General features: G+C 54.0%; 2 protein-coding genes across 4 annotated transcripts; both read right to left on the reverse strand.

Annotated features, from left to right (window-relative positions):
- Positions 1-64: 64 nt before the first annotated feature.
- On the reverse strand, positions 65-5,592 carry LOC134416978 (uncharacterized). 2 transcript variants are annotated; one of them, XM_063153620.1, is made up of 20 exons: positions 5,491-5,592; positions 4,985-5,131; positions 4,784-4,905; positions 4,576-4,684; positions 4,376-4,492; positions 4,169-4,236; positions 3,984-4,097; positions 3,666-3,851; positions 3,484-3,586; positions 3,260-3,401; positions 2,997-3,180; positions 2,814-2,913; positions 2,597-2,715; positions 2,421-2,458; positions 2,109-2,221; positions 1,626-1,774; positions 1,366-1,460; positions 1,062-1,140; positions 704-812; positions 65-376 (listed from the first exon to the last, which is right to left on the reverse strand). In XM_063153620.1, the coding sequence occupies exons 1-20, from the start codon at positions 5,549-5,551 to the stop codon at positions 303-305; spliced, it is 2,229 nt and encodes a 742-aa protein (XP_063009690.1). In that variant the 5' UTR covers positions 5,552-5,592; the 3' UTR covers positions 65-302. The 2 variants fall into 2 exon arrangements, with proteins under 2 accessions (XP_063009690.1, XP_063009689.1); XM_063153619.1 differs by having other exon boundaries at positions 3,003-3,180; positions 5,491-5,574.
- Positions 5,593-8,251: 2,659 nt separating this feature from the next.
- Positions 8,252-18,696, reverse strand: TMEM209 (transmembrane protein 209). Of its 2 annotated transcripts, XM_063153621.1 has the most exons (15): positions 18,587-18,696; positions 17,288-17,427; positions 17,115-17,173; positions 16,343-16,474; positions 14,852-15,090; positions 14,556-14,760; positions 13,885-14,060; positions 13,634-13,705; positions 13,148-13,244; positions 12,060-12,185; positions 11,139-11,236; positions 10,130-10,244; positions 9,922-10,019; positions 9,490-9,563; positions 8,252-9,373 (listed from the first exon to the last, which is right to left on the reverse strand). In XM_063153621.1, exons 2-15 carry the CDS (start codon positions 17,422-17,424, stop codon positions 9,319-9,321), a joined length of 1,683 nt encoding a protein of 560 aa, XP_063009691.1. In that variant the 5' UTR covers positions 17,425-17,427; positions 18,587-18,696; the 3' UTR covers positions 8,252-9,318. The 2 variants fall into 2 exon arrangements, with proteins under 2 accessions (XP_063009691.1, XP_063009692.1); XM_063153622.1 differs by lacking the exon at positions 12,060-12,185.
- Between the last annotated feature and the right edge of the window lie 2,132 nt (positions 18,697-20,828).

The raw sequence follows: 20,828 nt of genomic DNA on the forward strand, positions 1-20,828 counted from the left end.
CAGGGAGGGGACACGCAGAAATCCCCTCCAGACCCTCCTCTAAGGACAGTTCTCCTTGCAGCCACTCCAGCGTGGGCTGGAGCTGCCCGTGTGACGTGCTCTGCCTTTGAGGCTCCTCATTTGGGAGCCATCCATTGCCACCACCCTTCCATCCCCGAGGGCCCGCGGGGAGCCCAGCAGCAGCAGGAGCTCCGGGAACGGCGCTTCCAGACCGGAGCCAGCCCGGCCAGGTCCCTGAGACACTGCAAAAGTCCTGATGGGTGCAGATCCCAACGAGGGGCTGGAGACAGAGAATCCAAACCTCAGCAGCCGCTGGGCGACGGGGCGAAGAAATACACGGCCAGCAGGATGAAGTAAACCATCACCAGCACCGTGCCTGGGGCAGAGAGAGGGGTGGAGGGAGTTACTCCCTGGAGCAAGGAGGGATGTGGGTTTAGACCTGGTGTGGTCTGGAGTAGCCTCCTGTAGAGGCTAATCCATGGTTCTCTACAAAATGTCCATTAAAAGGGAGTTTGAAAGCTTTTAAAGGGGGAAATGGGAGTGATCCCCTTGGAGCTGCTGCAGGGGAACAGCTCCAGGATTGCTCAGGTCACCACACACCAAGAGCTCCAAAAAGCAGATGGAGGCAGGAGCCCCCCATGCCACATCCCAGGGAATGCAGGGGTGCTCCAAGCCCCACAGCAGCCCTCTGGGAGGTGCTCACCTTGGAAATAGTCACATTTGCCATCCATGAAGATGTAGTTCATGAGCACCACGCTGAACATGCTGGCATAGACGTGGAGGTCGCTGAAGACGAGCGTGAAGTTGGTCGGCTGCGAGGAAGAGGATTTGGGGTTCATGGCCAACCAGGACAACCCCACGCTGACTCTGTCTGGGGACGTGTGTGTCACCCCCTAATCCCCCTCTGCCCCACGTCCCCAGGGTGGGGACAGCGCCAGGAGACACCTGAGCCCACTTTCCCTGCACTGAGCAGAGGGGACAGTGGCCAGGGCAGCTGTGTCCTCTCCATGTCCCTCACACACCATGGGACAGTCCCCCGGGGCTGGCCTGGGGCTACTCACGTAGAAGATGGTGAAGAGCACCAGGATGGGGATCTGGAGCATGCAGACCTGCACCGCAATGCAGTTCCCAATCTCGATGCTGGGGAGGAAGGACAACTTAGGGGCTGTGTCTGGGTGAGAAAATCCCAAAGCACAGAGCCCTGCCCAGTTCTGACACCGTTTTTTGGGTGACTCGGCTCCTCGAGGACAAGCTGGCACAGACTCTGACCCACCAGTGCCTGGGCAGCCCATCATGGCACCAAGGCAGTGGGCCTGGGACGGGGCACAGGAACCACCCCAAACCTCCCCCTTGGAGCCATCTCACCTCAAGCTCAGATTATTCTGCAGGGCAAACTGGATGCCATTGACAATCTCTGGCAGCTCAGGCACCATTGCCAGCACGGTGACACCGATGAAGTACTGCAGGGAAGAGGTGACATCAGCCTGACCACATCCGGGCCCTGGCCAACTGCAGAGCATCTCAGCACCTTTCCCCCACTCTTTTGGGGTTCCAGCTGCAGCCAGGGCAGGTCCCCATCCCTGGAGGGCACATCGTGGTCCTCAGGGCAGCCAGAGGCAGCTCACCTGTGAGATGGTGGAGTTGGTGAGGATGGGGCTGATGTGCTCCGTGGCCAGGTCAGCACAGGCCGACATGCAGAGGGTGGAGAGCAGGAGGATGACCAGGGCCCGCCAGCGGGACCAGTGCACCACGGCACTGTGGTGGTGGCCAGGCACTGGGGAGAGAGCAGAGACGTGTGGGACACTCCAGAGCAGTGACAGGAGCCAGCCCTGCAGCCAGGATGTCTGGGGACACTCCAGAGCAGTGGCAGGAGCCAGCCCTGCAGCCAGGACATCTGGGGACACTCCAGAGCAGTGGCAGGAGCCAGCCCTGCAGCCAGGACATCTGGGGACACTCCAGAGCAGTGACAGGAGCCAGCCCTGCAGCCAGGACATCTGGGGACACTCCAGAGCAGTGACAGGAGCCAGCCCTGCAGCCAGGACATCTGGGGACACTCCAGAGCAGTGGCAGGAGCCAGCCCTGCAGCCAGGACATCTGGGGACACTCACTGTGGCAGTCGCTGATGTGGATGTCGTAGATGTGCGTGTGGGTTTTGAGGGTGAAGAAGAGCCCGACGAGGTAGGCAGCAGGGAGCAGGATGGACACCGTGTACACCAGGGGTCTGTGGGACACAGGGGACACTGTCAGTGCCACCAGGGTCCGGCATGGACACCCAGGGGACTTGCCCTGGGGATGAGGAAAAGGGGCACAGGATCATTGGGGTGGAGAGGGGCCCTGGGATGGATGCAGGAACGTGACCAAACCCAGGAGGTGCCACCCCAGTGTGGGGACAGCCCTGTCCCCACTGCATGGACACTCACTGGACGTGGCTGTAGTAGAGGGTGCCGTTGTTGTCCATCTGCAGAGAGAGCACTTGTCAACAGGGATACAGGGGACAAGGGACAGCCCCGCTGCCACCACCCAGCACGAGAGCCAGGGGGGCTCAGAGCATCCCTGACCCCAAATCCCCCTGTTGGGGGTCTGGGTCCCCACTCACCAGGTCAAAGTGACAGTTGTGGCAGAGGTAGTGGCCCAGCGGGTTCTGGGTGACGTTGTGGCACTCGCCACAGACCAGCTTCCCATAGACCTTGGAGAAGAGCGTTGGGGCAAAGACACCTGCAGGGACAGCACACGGAGCAGGGACAGCACACGGAGCAGGGACAGCACACGGAGCAGGGACCCACCCTGGTGGGACAGCCCTGTCCCCAACTCACCTCCCACGGAGAGGAAGAGCAGGGCCGAGCTGACGCCCGCAGAGCGGCTGTTGAACCGCTGCTCCTGGTGCCGGATGCCCCCGATCACCATGCACAGACCCTTGGGGACAGAAACACCCCCACAAACCCCCGTCAGCGCTCTGCTCACAGCACCCTGCCAGCCGCGAGTGCCACCCGTCTCACCGGCACAAAGAGGACACAGCCCACCAGGGTCCCTGTCAGCGCTGACTTGACCACCTCGGCGTAGCAGCGGTTGCCCTCGCGCGAGCCCTTGATGAGGGCGGTGATGTAGAAGGTGAGCTCGGTGATGGAGCCGAACGTGGCGTTCACCACCGCCCCCACCGCGAAGTTGCTCTGGGCCGAGATGCTGCAGAGGAGCAAAAGGGTGTCACGGCAGGGCCGGAGCGTCCCCACTTGGCCACCAAGCGTCCCGTGTCACCGCCCACCTGGCGATGGCCATGCCGATGTAGTAGGAGAGGGGCATGATGGAGAGCAGGGCCAGGGTGAACTTCACGGCGGAGCCCGTCAGGTGGTTGGGGCTGTCCACGTAGCCCAGCACCAGCGTCACCAGCACCAGGGGCAGCAGGTCTGGGACGGCCAGTCAAGGACACGGCAGAGGGGAGGATTTGGGGTCACCCCCACCCGTCCCCTGCGGCTCCCAGAAGGATACTGACAGCAAAGACGTTGATGCCATCCACGGCGTATTTGTAGTAGTAGGGGTTGGCAGCGCGGTAACAGCAGAGAATGACCTCTCCCTCCAGAGGCACCTCTGTCTGCAGAGGGACAGGAGGGTCACCCCCCGCCCAAAATCCCCCTCAGAGTGGGGTGTGGGCCCTGCCCAGAGCCACTCACCATCCTCAGGCCCCGGATGAGCACGCGCTCCGGGGGCAGCGGCAGCACGCGGGAGGCGGCACGGGCGCTCAGCTTGGCCACGGGGATGAGGACGATGAGGAGCCAGGCGGTGACACACACGAGCCCGTGGGCCAGGGCCAGCAGCGGGTACCCCAGGCACAGCCACAGCGCAGCGCTGGCACGGTGCTGTGAACAGGAGGGCACCTTCAGGGCCTGACCCCCAAACCGCTGCCCAGGGAGGGAAGGGCCCGTGGGCACCTTGCCCAGCACACTGGGGGCTGCAGGGGAACGGCACTGGGGCAGCAGCACGGGGCTCACCCAGGATTCGGTGCCCAGCCGGCACCGTGGGCTCCAGCGCGGCGCCGTGGGACCCCCGAGCAGGGCTGAGCTCTCCCCCACGCCGGCCTCGCACGCCTGCTGGGATTTGGGCACCTGGGGAGAGGGGGATGTCAGGCTGTGCACGGGGCACCCCAACACCCCCCAGGGTTCCAAGGCACCCTCACCTCCACCTTCTGGATCACTTTGCCAAAGGGCCAGAGGAAATACCCGGCCAGGTCCCAGCAGAGCCTCCCTGCGGGGACACAACCGTCAGCGTCCCTTGCACCTACAGGGACATTCCGTGGAGAAGGGACCCAGGAGACCCCACCACCCATGGGTGCAGTTCTGAGCTCATCCAGCCCTCACATGGGGGTCCCAAATTTGGAACTCACCATAAGGAGCCCCCATGACAGTGATGAACATCATGGTAGCCACGAGGACGTAGAGGAGCGAGAGCCACCAGCCAAAGAGCAGCAGGTAAAGGACATTCCCACACGTCAGCGTGGACCCTGCCGGAGGGAAGGCACCAGGTGGGACCATTGTCACCTGCAGCTGCCCAAACCCACCCTGGGTTGTCCCCAGGGCCACCCACCTGCAGGGCCTCTGACGATGTTGAGGTCAGAGTAGAGCTCCTTGACAATCTCTGACCGGTCCTCCCAGGGCCGTGCCGTCACGTGGCTCTTCCATTTCTTGAAGCCAAACTGCAGAGAGAAGAGGGGGTTTTTGTGGGATGAGTGAAGAGGAAGAAAGTTAAACCCCATCACAGCCCTCCAGGAGCACCCATGGGTGCCCCCACCCACCTTGTAGTTGTTGGAGAGCTTGTTGGCCTCCACAGCGTTCTCGGCCGTCAGGGTGGTTTTCACCAGGCAGCTCTCGCACACCTCCTCCGAGTGCTGCTGGCAGCAGGACGGGGTGGACGTGGCTGTGGGTGACACACGGGGGAGTCACAGCGGCTGTGGGACCCCCAGGGCCCCACCCCAGCCCAGCCCAGCCCAGCCTACCTGGGGGGCCGCGGGGCCGGTGCAGGTGGCAGCCTAGCTCCCCCAGGTCGCCCTGCGCGTTGTTGATGGCAGCGCAGTGCCGCTCGCAGAGGGAGCCCCGGCGGGGACCGTCGCTGTCACCGCGGCAATCCGGGACCTTGGGAGCATCTGCGGGAGCTGCCGGAGTCACCCTGGGCCACATCCCCGCCCCGGGCCCGGGCTCCGCACGGCGGGACAGCCGAGAGCCGCTGGGCTGGGGTGTCACCTTGGTCCCCAACCCCGCCGGGGGACACAGAGCGGTACCCAGGGATGCTCGGGAGGGGGGACCCCACCAGTGCACGGTACAGGGCGGGGAATCCCGCTCGGTGCCCGGTGAGTGGGTCGGGAGGGGCGGGACCCGGTGAGGACCAGGGATGGGGGAGCCCCGGTGGTGCCCGGGGATGGGGGAGCCCGGGGATGGGGGAGCCCGGGGATGGGGGAGCCCCCTCCGGTGCCCGCCCCGCTCAGCTCAGCTCAGCTCAGCTCACCGGGCGTGTCCTGCGCGCAGCAGCGGCGGTGGCGGCGGCCGGGCTCGCTGTCGGTGGCCATGGCGGGAGCAGCAGGTGCAGCGGGGGCGCTCCCGGCCCGGCCCGGCCCGCCGGAATTTAACGGGCGGGGCCGGACATGCGCGCCCCCGGGAGCCGCCCCCGCTGCGGGGGATGCGCCGGTAACGGGGCGGGGATGGGGAACGCGGGGAGCGGGGCGGGGATGGGGAACGCGGGGAGCGGGGCGGGCCGGGATGGGGAACGCGGGGAGCGGGGCCGGGATGGGGAACGCGGGGAGCGGGGCCGGGATGGGGAACGCGGGGAGCGGGGCGGGCCGGCGCTTTGGGGCGCGCAGGGGAGGGGACGCGGACGCTGGGGGGGAACGGGGTGCGCAGGGATCGAGATGCGCGGGGACCGCGGTGCGGGGAATAACGGGGGGCAGAGAGAGCGGGGTGCAGAGAGAGCGGGGTGCGCGGTGTTTTGGGGTGCAGAAAGAGCGGGGTGCGCGCTGTAACGGGGTGCAGAGAGAGCGAGTGCGCCGTATTTTGGGGTGCAGGGAGAGCGGGGTGCGGGGTGTTTTGGGGTGCAGAGAGAGCGGGTGTGCCATAATTTGGGGTGCAGAGAGAGCGGGATGCGCGGTGTTTTGGGGGGCAGAGAGAGCAGAGTCCGTGGAATAACGGGGTGCAGAAAGAGCAGGGTGCACGCTGTAAGGGGGTGCAGAGAGAGCGAGGTGCGTGGCGTTTTGGGGTGCAGGGAGAGCGGGGTGCGCGGTATATGGGGGTACACAGGTGAGAGGACGCAGATATTGGGGTGCAGGGTAACCAGGGGGCACAGTGATATGGGGTGCGTGGTATATCGGGGTGCCCGGGAATTGGGGTGCACAGTGTGTGGGGCGTGCCCAGGGATCAGAATGAACGAGATCTGGGGTGTGCAGTGTTGGGGTGCACGGGGATGTGGGGTGCAGAGTCAGGGCCTGCAGGAACAGGGGGCTGTGATGTATTGGGGTGCACGGGGAGCAGGGGCTGTGCAGTGTTGGGGTACACGGGGAGCAGGAGCTGTGCAGTGTTGGGGTACACAGGTAGCAGGGGGTGTGCAGTGTTGGGGTACACAGGGAGGGGGTACATGGGGAGCAGGGGCTGTGCAGTGTTGGGGTACACAGCTAGCAGGGGCTGTGCATTGTTGGGGTGCACAATAAGGGAGTGCACAGGGAGCAGGGGCTGTGGTGCAGAATGTGAGCAGGAATGGGGTGAACAATGAATTTGGGGTGCACAGGGTGTCAGGGGGCACCAGGACTGGGGTACACAGGAATTTGGGGTCTGTACTGGGGTGCAGAGTGCTTTGGGGTGTGTGATGTGCTGGGGTGCACAGGAGCAGGGTGGGTGGGTAATAGGGGGTACAGGGCCTGACTGGGGTGTGGGATATATTGGGGTGCACAGAGTGGGGTTTGTGATGTATTGGGGTGCACGTGGACTGAGGGGTGTGATCTCTTGGGGTGTGTGATGTGCTGGGGTGCACAGGGAGCCGGGTGGATGGGAATTGGGGGGCACAGGGCCTGACTGGGGTGTGGGGTGCACAGAGAGTGGGGTTTGTGATGTATTGGGGTGTACAGGGAGCAGAGTGTGCCGGGTATTGGGGTGCACAAAGACTGGGATGTGTGATCTATTGGGGTGCACAGGGACTGAGGGGTGTGATGTATTGGGGTGCACAATGTATTGGGGTACAGAAGGACTGAGGGTTTGATGTATTGGGGAGTGTGACACAGTGGGGTGCACAGGGGCTGAAGGGTGTGAAGCACAGAGTATTGGGGTGCAGAGGGATTGGGCTCTGATCCTTTGGGGTGCAGGGGGATGGGCTCTGTGATCCTTTGGGGTGCAGGGGGATGGGCTCTGATCCTTTGGGGTGCAGAGGGATGGGCTCTGATCCTTTGGGGTGCAGGGGGATGGGCTCTGATCCTTTGGGGTACAGGGGGATTGGGCTCTGTGATCCTTTGGGGTGCAGGGGGATTGGGCTGGGTGATCCTTTGGGGTGCAGGGGGATTGGGCTCTGTGATCCTTTGGGGTGCAGGGGGATTGGGCTCTGATCCTTTGGGGTACAGGGGGATTGGGCTCTGTGATTCTTTGGGGTGCAGGGGGATTGGGCTCTGATCCTTTGGGGTGCAGAGGGATGGGCTCTGTGATCCTTTGGGGTGCAGGGGGATGGGCTCTGATCCTTTGGGGTGCAGGGGGATTGGGCTCTGATCCTTTGGGGTGCAGGGGCACTGGGCTCTGATCCTTTGGGGTGCAGGGGGATTGGGCTCTGACCCTTTGGGGTGCAGGGGGATTGGGCTGGGTGATCCTTTGGGGTGCAGGGGGATGGGCTCTGTGATCCTTTGGGGTGCAGGGGGATTGGGCTCTGATCCTTTGGGGTGCAGGGGATTGGGCTCTGATCCTTTGGGGTGCAAAAGGATCCATGTGGGGGCTGTGCAGGATCTCGGGAGCACAGAGGGATGTGGGGTTCTGGGCACCCCAAAACCGTGCAGGGTCCTGGGGCTGCAGAGCCCAGGCACCCAAGGGTGCCATATGGGATGGATCCCCACTTTTTGGTGAAAGAAGGAATTTCTGCACTTCAAGTTTTTAGAATGTGGGACTAATGAACCTCATGGGGCTCTGTTGCCCTTGAGGAGGGGAATTTTGGGGTGAAACCCAGCTAAATCTGGTTCTTGAGCATTCCTCTGTGGTACACGGATGGATGTGGTCATGCTGAGCACAAGAAAAACCCCAAAAAGTGTTGGATAAACCAAACTCATTTAATACAAGAACCAAATGAGCCATTTTGTTACCAGTTCTTGGAAAAACCCAGGTCCCTCAGGAAGGAGAGACAGAGTCCCCAAAAGCAAAGTTCCAAAAATTCCTCTTTCCCTCCCCTCAGTAAAAAATACAGTACAATGATTCCATGTGTTCATGGTCCTATATACACCTCTAAAATACTCATTGACCAGAATTTACAACAAATCCTCCTCCTGCCCCTTGGAGACATTTGACAAATATTGATTGATCCTTTCTTTGAAGCAAATCCAAGTGTTTTTACCAAAAAAGGGACATTCCCAAAAACCTGTGGGTGTGTAGGGCCTGGTGTCCCACCTAGGTGCATAAAGCTCCCAAATCAGGTGGTGATCAGTGAAAAAAGCTGAAGGAAAATGAAATCCAAGAGCAAAAGCTGGGTGAGAGTTGGTGGCAGTGAAGGCACCTGGGGAGTTCAGAGCTCTCAAGGCCTCTGAAGAGGGGAGGCCACGCTGGTTTTGTACAAAACAATGAAAACAAAAATTAAAAACAGAAGTAAAATTCTTATTTGCTGAACTCAGCAAGACAAACATGGTTTTGTCTTTCCTCTTCAGCTGCAGGAACATCTTGAGGGGTCAGAAATCACAATTCCACCAATAATCAGGGATAAAATGAATTGGTTTTTATCATGCAGAATAAAATGAAGCAAAACTGAGTCTGAGCTTCCAGACTGGGGATTTCTTGGATGCTGAAGTTGTCCAAGTTGTTTTATCCCTCCAAGTGCTCACAGCTGTGCACAGCCTTGGGGGGGCTGTTCCAGCTGCACCTTCAAAGGTTTGGTTTGGTTTGGTTTAGTCTGAGACCAGCAAAGCTCAGTTTAAACAGGACTGGCTGGGGTGAGGAGCAGGAAGGAGAACTCCTGCCCAGTGAAATTCTCTTTGTAATGCCCTGACAAAATCCACAGAGGAATCACAGGCACTTCCTCCCTGCCCACACAGCTGAGCTTTAATTGTCCTGCTTTGCAGCAAATCCACCATTCAGTCCCAGCTGATCCCTCCAGGGCTGGCTCCCATTATTCCCCAAAGATCCACAGGACATTGACTCCTGACAATCCCAGATTGACACGCCTGCAAAGCCAAAGGGATCACAATTAGTCATTTCTAATTAAAAGCTGCAGTTAATTCGATTTTAGCACCGTTAATTATCACCCCACCATTCCCATCTTGTTCCATGGGATACCTACCCCAGCATCCCAGATTCCTTTGTCTTTATGATGTACAGGAACATCAGCAAGGTGTGGAACATGTTGTTCCTGCCCTGGAGCCACAGAGACACAAGGATTTAGAAATCAAAACAATTCAAAATTTCAGAGTTTTCCTAGGCTGGAACTTCCCCTTGGAACTTGCACTGGCCTCAAGGGGTGACATCAGTGACACCAGGGATTGTGATTTGGGGTTTTACAATAAACTGGCAGAGAATTCATAAGAGGAAGATCCTGTCTCCTAAACAGACAGCAGAGGCAGAATTCAGCAGAGGAAGCACCACGTGCTGGGCAAAGACCAAGCTGGAGCAGTCCCTGTGTCAATGGACAGGAATGTGTCCAGGATTTAAAAAGAGAGCCCAAATCAGCCCTGGGAGTGATCCCTGAGAGCAGCAGGAGCACCAGGCCCTGTACCTTGGGCAGGCTGTAGACGTGGCACTCGTAGATCAGCTCGTAGTGGGGAGGGTTGATGCTGCTCTGGTAGATGCAGAACACGTTTTCGTTTGAAGTGTCTGAATTCAAAATTAATTAAAAAAAACCAAAAAAACAACAAAAAAAAAAACATATTTAGAGGTGCTGCTGTGACCCCAGAGGAACAGAGCAGCTGCAGGGCAGCCCATACCTGGCTTGTCTGGAGTCTGGATGAAGTGCTGGGAAGTGAAGGTTTTGCCATCGGGGTACTTGGGGTGAGGGGGCAGCCTGGAGTCCAGGTAGGTGCAGAACACGTGCATCAGGATCTGGGCAAACACGGCCAAACCTCAGTGCCACGGCCCCAAAACCCAGCAGAGCTTCTCCCCGTGGCCCCAGGGGTTAATCCCAGTCTTTGCTAACCCAGGGTTACAATGCTGCCTTAGCCCCAGGCTTAGGAGCAGCTTCAGCCTGAATCACCAATTTCAGACTGGCTGAGACAGCAGAGGAGCTCCAACAGCAGCTCTGCCCACCCCAAAGCCAGCAAGGAGCCTCCCCCTTTCCCTCATGGAAACCACTGCAAACTCTGGGCTGGCCACAGTCTCAGCAATGCCAGAACTGTGAAACAAAGCCCTGGCATGAGCATCCAGAAAACCAGGGGCAGCCTGAGGGTTGTCCCAACCCTTCCTGGAGAGTTCTCAATATTTTACGTGGGTAACACCAGCAAATTATCTGTGATCTGGTGCTCTCTGTGCTCCTTATACCCAACAGGAGCTGTTTGACAGGAAGAAGAACATTTGCTAAAGAAAAAGCCACAAATCTTAAAAAATCTGTGAGATGCACCTTGGAGCTCACAGCATTGTATCGCCCACAATTAAGAAAAATGTGGGTGATACAATGTGAAATTGTCTTTTTTTTTTTTTTCCTAATAGCCTTAAATTAATGTCAAAACTTCACTTGCACTTTTGAGCTGCTCCTTTTTATCAGAACACTCAGAGCTGCTCCACAGCTGGAAAATTCCAAATATTTAACCATTCCAACCAGAAAATCAAATCCTATTTCAAGGCTGATTTTCCACTTCCAGCAATGGAATCTCTTTCACCATCCAGCAGCAAAGCCCCATTTTCAGATTTCCCCACGCTGCTCAAAGGCTTCCTGGCTGCTCCCTCCAAACCCTCCCCAAAATGCAAACACCCCTGGGATCCGGGCGTGCTGGAGCTCACCGCTGAGTCGGTGGGAAGGTCCGTGTCCCATTTGCGGCCCTTGAAATCCCCGCCTCCGTTCCAGCGGAAGGAGCTCATGCACCCTCCCTGGGAGAGCTCTGCAATTACAGCATTGGCACTTCATTGCAGTTACAGCAGTTTGCATTTCACTGGAATAGCAACAGTTACTCCACTGCAATTACAGCACTTTTCATTTCACTGGAATCACAACAGTTACTCCACTGCAATTACAGCAGTGTGCCCTTCCTGGGGGCTGCAAGTGCCTCTAAACAAAGGGGGGTCTGCTGAAATGGGAACAATTCAAATTGGGAGGGAAGATATTGATCCAAGGGGTGAAGCTACAGGAGGATTTTTGTTTGTGGATACTGAAGTGATGGTTTTTGTCTGTGGATACTGAAGTGATGGTTTTTGTCTGTGGATACTGAAGTGATGGTTTTTGTCTGTGGATACTGAAGTGATGGTTTTTGTCCGTGGATACTGAAGTGATGGTTTTTGTCTGTGGATACTGAAGTGATGGTTTTTGTCTGTGGATACTGAAGTGATGGTTTTTGTCTGTGGATACTGAAGTGATGGTTTTTGTCTGTGGATACTGAAGTGATGATTTTTGTCTGTGGATACTGAAGTGATGGTTTTTGTCTGTGGATACTGAAGTGATGATTTTTGTTTGTGGATACTGAAGTGATGGTTTGTGTTTGTGGATATGGAAGAGATTCAGCTTCACCCTGAGCAGGCAGGAGGAAATCATGGACTGGTTTGGATGGGAGGGACACTGAAGGATCAGGGAGTGCCAGCCGTGCCATGGCAGTGCCACCTCCCACTGTCCCTGGACACTCAGGGATGCAGGGACACTCTGGGGTACAGAACCAATGGATTCCCTGCAGCATGGCCATGTTTGGCCATCAGAGCAGCAGCAGCACAAACCTCTGATCCTTTCCACCAAGTACTCCTGGTTTGGGCTCAGATCCAGGTACTGCACCAGAGCGTTGAGGGTGGGGATGAGCGGAGCCTTCACCAGGGCTGCCTGCTTCAGGCTGCTGATGCTGGCCTCTGACAGACACACGGACAGACAGACAGACAGACAGACAGACTCAGCCTCAGGGGGCACTGCCAGCTCCCTGCCCAGCCTGGGCACACCCCAAACACCGCCCAGGCACAACAAAGTAGCACAAATCCCCTCCACATCAGCTACAAGGAAGCAACAGGAGCTTAAAGAGCAGCAGGAGAGAAACAAAGTGAAAACAAAGTGAAAACAAAGTGAAAACAAAGTGAAAACAAAGTGAAAACAAAGTGAAAACAAAGTGAAAACAAAGTGAAAACAAAGTGAAAACAAAGTGAAAACAAAGTGAAAACAAAGTGAAAACAAAGTGAAAACAAAGTGAAAACAAAGTGAAAACAAAGTGAAAACAAACAAAAGCAGCACCGACAGTTCTTTAAGCACTTGCAACAGTAGCTTTGGAGGAAACACTCCAAGAACAACCCAAAAAGAATCACTTGATTCAAAGCCAGCGCATCAAATCAGTTAATTTAAAACAACAGGAGAAGCAGCTGCTACAGAATCCTAACCTGACATGGAAAAGAGAACCCCAGTTCATCAGAATTTAAAAAAATTACAGAATTTTAAAAACCCCAGTTCTTTCAGGAGGTGGGTGAACTGAAGGAAGAACTTGGGAAAGCACATAGCAGTGGAGACAGTGAGACTTTTGGGAGACACTGAGAATTTACAGCACATCTGTCTTTGAAATGCTTTCTGCATGCTTAATGATCAATTTTTATTGATAATTTGAGGTGTAAAATTAAATTTATGGGAGAAAAATAAGAGGAATTTAAGAATTGTACCCAAATGTCCAAGCATTGATATTTATAGAAGTATTACAGAAAACCTTCCCAGCTTAAAGAAATGCTGGAGGTGGAACAAAGCACCAAAAGAGAGCAGAAATGGAACAAAAATATTTCCCAGACCTAATTTATGCACCACCCATTCCAAGGAATTCCCAGGCTGCTGATCCTACCTCCAATCTGCAGCTCTGGACAGCCCATCCTCCTCAGCTGGGTGCTCACAGATTCCATCTCTTCCACCAGGGGCACCAGGATGGTGTCATTGATCCACTGCGAGGGAAAAGGGGACAATGTTTAATAAACCCCTCAGCTTACACCCTGCCACCATCCCCACCACAACCACGAGGCACTTCAACAGAAACACTGAAGCAAATCAAAGAGAGAAATAATTTAATTGTCAATTTAAGTGACCCCTTAACAGCTTCTGCAAAGGCAGAAAATTCAATGTTTAGGAGCTGGGAAACCCATCTGTGTCAGGTGGAGCTTTTCTGGACAGTGAGGAAAGGGGACTGATGCAGCCCCTCTCCTGTTTGGCTCGGGACAGCAGGAGATGATGAACGTGAGGGGTTTGAGTGTGACAGAGCAGCCCAAGCCTCCCCACCTCGGGCACACAGCACAGGGAGAATTTCCCCCTTGGAACCCCTCAGAGAGGCACTCACATTCCTGAATTTCGCTGTCCAGGAATCCATGTGCTCCAGGAGCTGCCGGTTCATTGTCACCCGAGCCCAAACCTATGGAAAGGTTTATTAAATCCACAGGAGAACTCACAGGGGTTTTAGGGTCTGTGACAATTCCTGCTGCTTGCAAAAGGCAGGAGCTGGCTGAATGCTGGAGCACTGACCCAGCTCAAATCCAAACCTTTAAAATCCCATTTCTCCTTCTTTACTTCTTTTATTTTTGTGGAATTTACCTCCTCTGCAGCCTGTTTGGAGGTGAGATCAGCTTCATCCTTGTGTGCAGAGGGAGCCTGGGACCTGCAGGCCAGCTGATACTGGAACTTCCTCAGGATCTGTGCATGGTCTGCCATGGAACGGCTGTAATTCCAAAACGTTGGGCTGCTGGAGGGAGAGCTGGAATCTGAGCTCCCTGGAAAGGTCAATTAATTAATTAATTAAGGAATTAAATTCAATTATTGCCAAGTGATTCTGGAGAAACAGCAGGGGACAACAGGTCAGTGTGAGTGAATGCACTGAAGTCACTCTGCAAAAACGCTGCATTTACCCTTATCTTGATTGTCCTCCCCTTATCTTCACTGACCCAGGAGAAAATGCCCTGGATTCGGCCCCTTATCTGAAACCACTTGGACAAGATCCCCCTCTTATCAAGGTGATCTTATCTCAGTCCATTACAGCCTCCAGCTGCTACAGAGATAACCCAGCAGCATTCCCATGCTGAGATCCTGCTCCAAGGAATAACTGGAGGAAAACTGCCTGAAGGGGAACAACGGGGCTCTGCCTCCCAGGTGATCCAGAATTGAACAGTTCCTTTTCACTGGTGCTTCTCCCATCCCAAAAACCAACACTGGATAAAACCAACACCTCTTCCCTGCCAAGCTTCTCCCAGCAAACCCCCCCAGTTTACCCAGCTGAACTCGGTGCTGTTTCTCCTCCTCGTTCCTCAGGAAGGTGTCCAGGGATTTGACATCTGTGATGCAGTCATCTTTGTAGGTGGAATTGTTGTACAGGATGGGAGAGAACCGGTAGTGAGACCTGATCCCAGCGCCGTCCACAGGCCCCACACTCACGGAATAGGGAGATCCGTTGGGAGAGTGGCTGAAGCTGGAAACCTCGGGAGAAAACAACAAAAACAACGAATTCATTTTCATTCCCCAGGCCGAGGCTGCGGCGCAGGGAGGCGCTGGTGACGGGGTAGCTTACCTTGGTGTAGCTGCCGCCGGGTGAGAAGGCGCCCGGGCTGCTGTGGGAGGGGCTGGCCCCGGGCAGGGGCTGCAGCTGGGGGCTGAACCCGCTCAGGCAGCCCGCGGAGAACTTGGGGCTGGCGCTGGGCGAGCGCGAGGGGCTGTAGCTGAGCACGCACTGGCCCTGCAGGGGCGGCGACGGCGGCAGCGACAGCACCCGCTTGGGGCCCGCCTCCCGGGGAGGAGCGACCGGCACGGCTGCGAGGGAAGCACCGCAGTCACACACACCGCCCTTCCTCACTGGAAACGCAATTCATGCAATCTGAGGCACTGCAGTCACACACACCGCCCTTCCTCACTGGAAACGTAATTCACACAATCTGAGGCACCGCAGTCACACACACTGCCCTTCCTCATGAAAAATACAATTCATGCAATCTGAAGAACCGCAGTCACACACACCGCCCTTCCTCACTGGAAATGCAATTCATGCAATCTGAGGCACTGCAGTCACACTCACCGCCCTTCCTCACTGGAAATGCAATTCATGCACTCTCAGGCACCGCAGTCACACACACTGCCCTTCCTCACTGGAAATGCAATTCATGCACTCTCAGGCACCGCAGTCACACACACCGCCCTTCCTCACTGGAAATGTAATTCACGCAATCTGAGGCACCGCAGTCACACACACTGCCCTTCTTAATGAAAAATACAATTCATGCAATCTGAGGCACTGCAGTCACACACACTGCCCTTCCTCATGAAAAATACAATTCATGCAATCTGAAGCACCGCAGTCACACACACCGCCCTTCCTCACTGGAAATGCAATTCATGCACTCTGAGGCACCGCAGTCACACAAACCACCCTTCTTAATGAAAAATATAATTCACGCAATCTGAAGCACCGCAGTCACACACACCACCCTTCTTCATTAAAAATACAATTAATGCAATCCTAGACATGCTCAAAGCTGGTCCTACAGAACTCCCATAAAACTGAGACCTGTGAGCCCAACCTGCTGGGGGATTCTCTAATATCCCATCAGCTCCCCCATCTGTACCACGCTAATTAACCTCTCAATTATCTAAAACACAATTAGTTTTTTCCGGGCAACAACAGACAGAACAAGAGGACACAGTGTCAAGCTGTGCCAAGGGAGATACAGGCTGGAATGTGGAGTCACCAGCCCTCGATGTGTTTAAGGGAAGACTGGAGTGGCACTGGGTGCCATGATCTGGTTGAGCTGTCAGAGCATGGGTTGGACTCGATGATCTCAAAGGTCTCTTGCAACCCAGCAATTCTGTGATTCTGTGATAGCTCCACCTCAAATGGCACAAACCAAAGCAGAGCGTGGAGCCCAGCTCCTGGCCCTGCACAGGACAACCCCAAACACCCAGCTCAGCTCACAGCCCTTGTCAGAGGAGAGAATTCAGAATAGAGAGCCCAGGGCTGCAGAAAGCACAATAAACCATGGAAAGGAGCAAAAGGAGGTTTCTCCCCCACCTGCCCTGCGCAGCCAGCCCACGACGGGCTGGCTGGGACTCGTCCCCAAGCTGCCTGGTGCTGCTGTGTAGGTGAAGTACCTCCAGAAGTCAAACAGGGCATTGAGGCTGAACAGGGCTGCCAGGGCGAATTCTGCAAGAAGCACACGAGTTTCTGTCATGGCTTGGGCAAAAATTACATCATTGGCAAAACCAGGCTGTGTCTGTTTAAAGCAGGTCATTGTTAGTGCTGCCAGTTTGGGGAAGTAGCCGAGATTTCTTCACTTCCTTAGGCAAGAACCATTGGAGATCATTTTCCTCACTGTTGAAATTAATTTATACATTTAAAATTTTGATTTTCAAAATGGGATTGTTATTTTCCAAATAAGAAATCTCACGATTCTTGCTTCTTTCCATCCTGTTTGACAGAGCTTAGAGTCTCCTCTGAAACCAACTTGAATTGTTGTAAAATTCCACCCACACCCAGAGCACAACACAGCGGGAAAATAATTCTAAAGCTCTCTAAAGCCTTAATGCACACATTAAGAAAGATTTCACACATTAATTAAGTCCTCCCTGCCCATTTCCCATAGAGAAAAAGCTGTTAACACTCCTTATCTGCCCCTGAAAACAATGCAACTCCAGCAGTTTCAAGGGAGATCACAGAAAACAAAACAAAGTTTTGGTTTAAAACTCAAACAGAAAAAAAAACCCCACCTTCCAAACAACCTCCCAGCAATAAAAATGAGTAAAAATCAATCCTGAAATTTGATTTAAATGCTGCAACGACTCACCAATGTACCAGAGGGGAAAGCAGGTGATGTTGTAGTATGTGCTTAGGAGCTTCCCAGTCCTGAAAAGCAAAACAAGAAGGGAGAATTTAGCTGAAATTCCGTCCCGGGGGACATTCAGGGCTGCAGACGGTGGAATCTTTGCTGGTTTGGATCAGGTGGAACAGTTAACTCACATTTCAGTGTAGATCATGCCTGCTACAGATATATTGAGGAGCCCCCAGGCCAGCACCACCTTCCTGGTCTCAGCCTGTTTCCTCATCTTCACAGCCAGGTCGATGAGGGACGTGTCTGGACTCCTGTTCGGTGTCATTGTCTGTGAGAACACTGGGAAAAGGCAAAGTCTGAGAATTTTTAATCAACAGGAAGATTTCAGCAGGTTACTGAGGAACAGTGTCCATCTTCTGCCTCATTTTTGAATAATGTCCTTCAAAAGGAGGAGGGAAAGCTCCTGCCTCCTGCAGGCAAGACTGATGTTTTTAGTGAAAATTCTCACTTATTTCAGTAGCTAACAGAGTATTTTCTGTCATATGAAACCCACAGATTTTATTTCCTCCTCTACGCCCAGTAACAACTTACATGAAGGAAATAACCCTGTACCAGGCAGGCTGCCCTCACACCACCCCCAGACTCCAACCCCTTCCCTGAACTTCTCCTGTCCCCTCCTCAAACTTCACCTTTCCCCCACCCCAAAGCTCTCCCCTGCCTTAGCACAAACCTCTTCGATGATCCTCCTCATCCTCAAAGTTCTCTGATCCCCTCTCCAAATTTAAACCCTCCCGCTGCTCACACTTCCCTTCTTTCCCCGCCCCAAACCTCTGCTCCTCCACTCCCCAAACCCCTCTGATTCCCCTCCTCACATTTCATCTGTGCATTGTCCTCCTCCCAAACCCCTCTGATTCCCCTCCTCACATTTCATCTGTGCATTGTCCTCCTCCAAAACCCCTCTGATTCCCCTCCTCACATTTCATCTGTGCATTGTCCTCCTCCAAAACCCCTCTGATTCCCCTCCTCACATTTCATCTGTGCATTGTCCTCCTCCCACACCTCTCTGATCCCCCTCCTCACATTTCTTCCCTGCAGACCTCAATGTCCTCCTCCCCAAACCTTCCCTCTCCTCCTCCCCAAAACCTCTGATCCCCCTCCTCAAACCTCACTGTCCCCTTTTCCAAATCTCTCTGATCCCCCTCCTCACATTTCATCGCTGCAGACCTCAATGTCCTCCTCCCCAAACCTCTCTGATCCCCCTCCTCACATCTCATCGCTGCAGACCTTTCTGATCCCCCTCCTCAAACCTCCCCTCTCCTCCTCACACCTCTCTAATCCCCCTCCTCCCCAAACCCCTCCGGTCGCCTCTCCCCGAACTCCCTTCCCCCCTCCCAACCGCCCTCCCCGAACCTCACCGCTCCCCCTCCCCACAGCTCCCGGTCCCCCTCCCGAAGCTCGGCGGTGCCCCCCGCCGTGTCCCACCTCACCTCTCGGCAGATCGCTCCCGTTTTTCCCTCGGCCCGGGCAGTTTTTTCCCCTTTTCCCGCCGGGCTCTCCGCTCCCCTCACGCCGCCGCGGCCTCGCGCTCAGTGCGCCTGCGCGGGCGCTCGCGCCGCGTCACCGGCCGCGCCGGGGGAGGGGACAAAGGGGCGGGGGCTCGCGCGCGGGTTTTGGCGGGAAGAGAGTGAGGGGGCCGCCATGTTGGGGGGGGCCGGAGGAGCCCTCACAGTTTCGCTCTGGGGTTTTTCACTTGACTTTACCGCTAAATTGTTTAGTTGCTGTGAAAAACGCCAGTCATTTGTTTTTTTTTAATGCTAAAAGTTTGATAGTAATAAAATGGTTATAAAAATAGTAATACATTTAGAGTAATAATAATTTGGACAATTGGGATTAGGACAATATGAGACAATAGAAACAAAGAGTTACAGACGGTCCGGGTACCTTTTCTGGGCAAAATAAGCCCGAAAAAGGACCCACGTTAACAGAGGATTAACCCTTAAAAACAATAACCTGTTGTGTATTCATACACCTCATACATGATGCATAAATTCCATTCAAACACAGGATTCTGTCTGGGCAGTGTCAGCTTCTTCCTCTGAATCCTGACAGCGCCTTCGAGGTGGGAAGAAGTTCATTTCTCCTGATAATGGATGGGGCAATAAATTCTTTTTCTCTGAAAGATTCGGGTGTCCTGTGGCTGCTATCTGGCTGCGAGTCCTTTCTTTAAAAAAGTATCCTACATAGCATAGTTTCTATTTTAACATTTTTTATAACCTAAAACTATATTAAATCCACTACTCAGAAGAATTAATAGAGCATTACTTTCTAACACAACACATATAATATTCATTTTAATACTTGCGAAAAGCCAATCATCAATACGCATTTTTGACATTGTTTATGCATTTCAACAAACAAATTAATGTTTATTGGTTCTAAATTGCACAATCCTCTTCATTAATTACTATTGTAATAAATGTTCCCTATTTGCTTCCTCACTTTTTATACTGATCTCATACAAATTATTTAGTAATTTTGTTATCTTTTTCTCAACATAAAGTCTCCAAGCTTTCAGGCCTTAATTTCCTCTATTTTCTGGTTACTGCAATATCCTTGAAGTGCCATAAATTTAAATTCCCACATGTACAGCCTTCAAATTCTTTGAGTCTGTTCATTGAAATTTGTCAGGGTTCATTTTAACAGACTTATTTGATGATTTCATGATCAGAGTAATAATAAATGTCTGTGGAGAAGCTTTCTTAGTGCCTTAAAAGTGGGTGCTGCTCATAAATAATTAAAATGACCAATTAAAAATTAGGAAAGTTGTATCATTTCCAACACATGCATGACTTCAAATTTTTGTCCAGGTGTAGCTTCACATTTCTGCTCTGAAATGCTGTAAATGGAAAGGGTTGTGTGAGGATAACTCCTCCAAATTTGAGGGTCTTGATTTCCTAATTTAAGGAGAACTGAGTTGGAAATACACGGCTCCATTGCAGCCAGGGTTATTACACTGACATAAACTCAGATTTTCCTGACATAAAGCCTAAAGATTTTCCAGAAACATCAAAAATACGGGCTCTGCTTCTAAAATGACTTCTCAGTGTACAAGTGGTGAAGCGCATACTGAAAGCCCTACTCATTCCTTATCCAGGGCATTTCCAAGGGGGATTGGGGACATGGAGGCAATCCATCATTTACAGAAATAATAATTCCCCCATCGGTAATCCAAAATAAATTGGCTTTATAGCCAATTAACTCTGATTATCCCGGGGATGAGCTGCCAGGGGAGCCCTTTGCCGTGCCGGTGAAATATTTCTATCCAAAGTTTCTGGGATTTTTTTCCCTAAAAATCACAGGAGAGGCTACAGCACTGGATCTTGGTTTGCATCATTTGGGGCAGCAACAACACAGGGTCTGGATTTTACAGAAATGGACCGACCCCACTGAAATTTAATGATTTTTGGGGCTTTTCTACTTGTTGTTGTTGGGGGCTTGTATCCATTCTGGCCTCTCTCAGTGAAAATCTGTGCCAGTGAGGGATTTTGTGTGAGGAGGGGGGTTGGCAGCTGAGGGTGACTGACCTTTGTCTCGCCCAGGTGTCCCCAGGCTGTCCCTGAGTCACAGGGTGACAGCAGAGCTGTGCAGGGCAGCGGGAGAGCCCTGCCTGCCTCACCCACACACCCTCCACCCACCCACCCACTTGGGGAGCTGCTCCGAGCCTCAGCC

This window comes from Melospiza melodia, chromosome 4 (genome assembly GCF_035770615.1).
Source record: "Melospiza melodia melodia isolate bMelMel2 chromosome 4, bMelMel2.pri, whole genome shotgun sequence".
Classification (NCBI taxonomy): Eukaryota; Metazoa; Chordata; class Aves; order Passeriformes; family Passerellidae; genus Melospiza; species Melospiza melodia.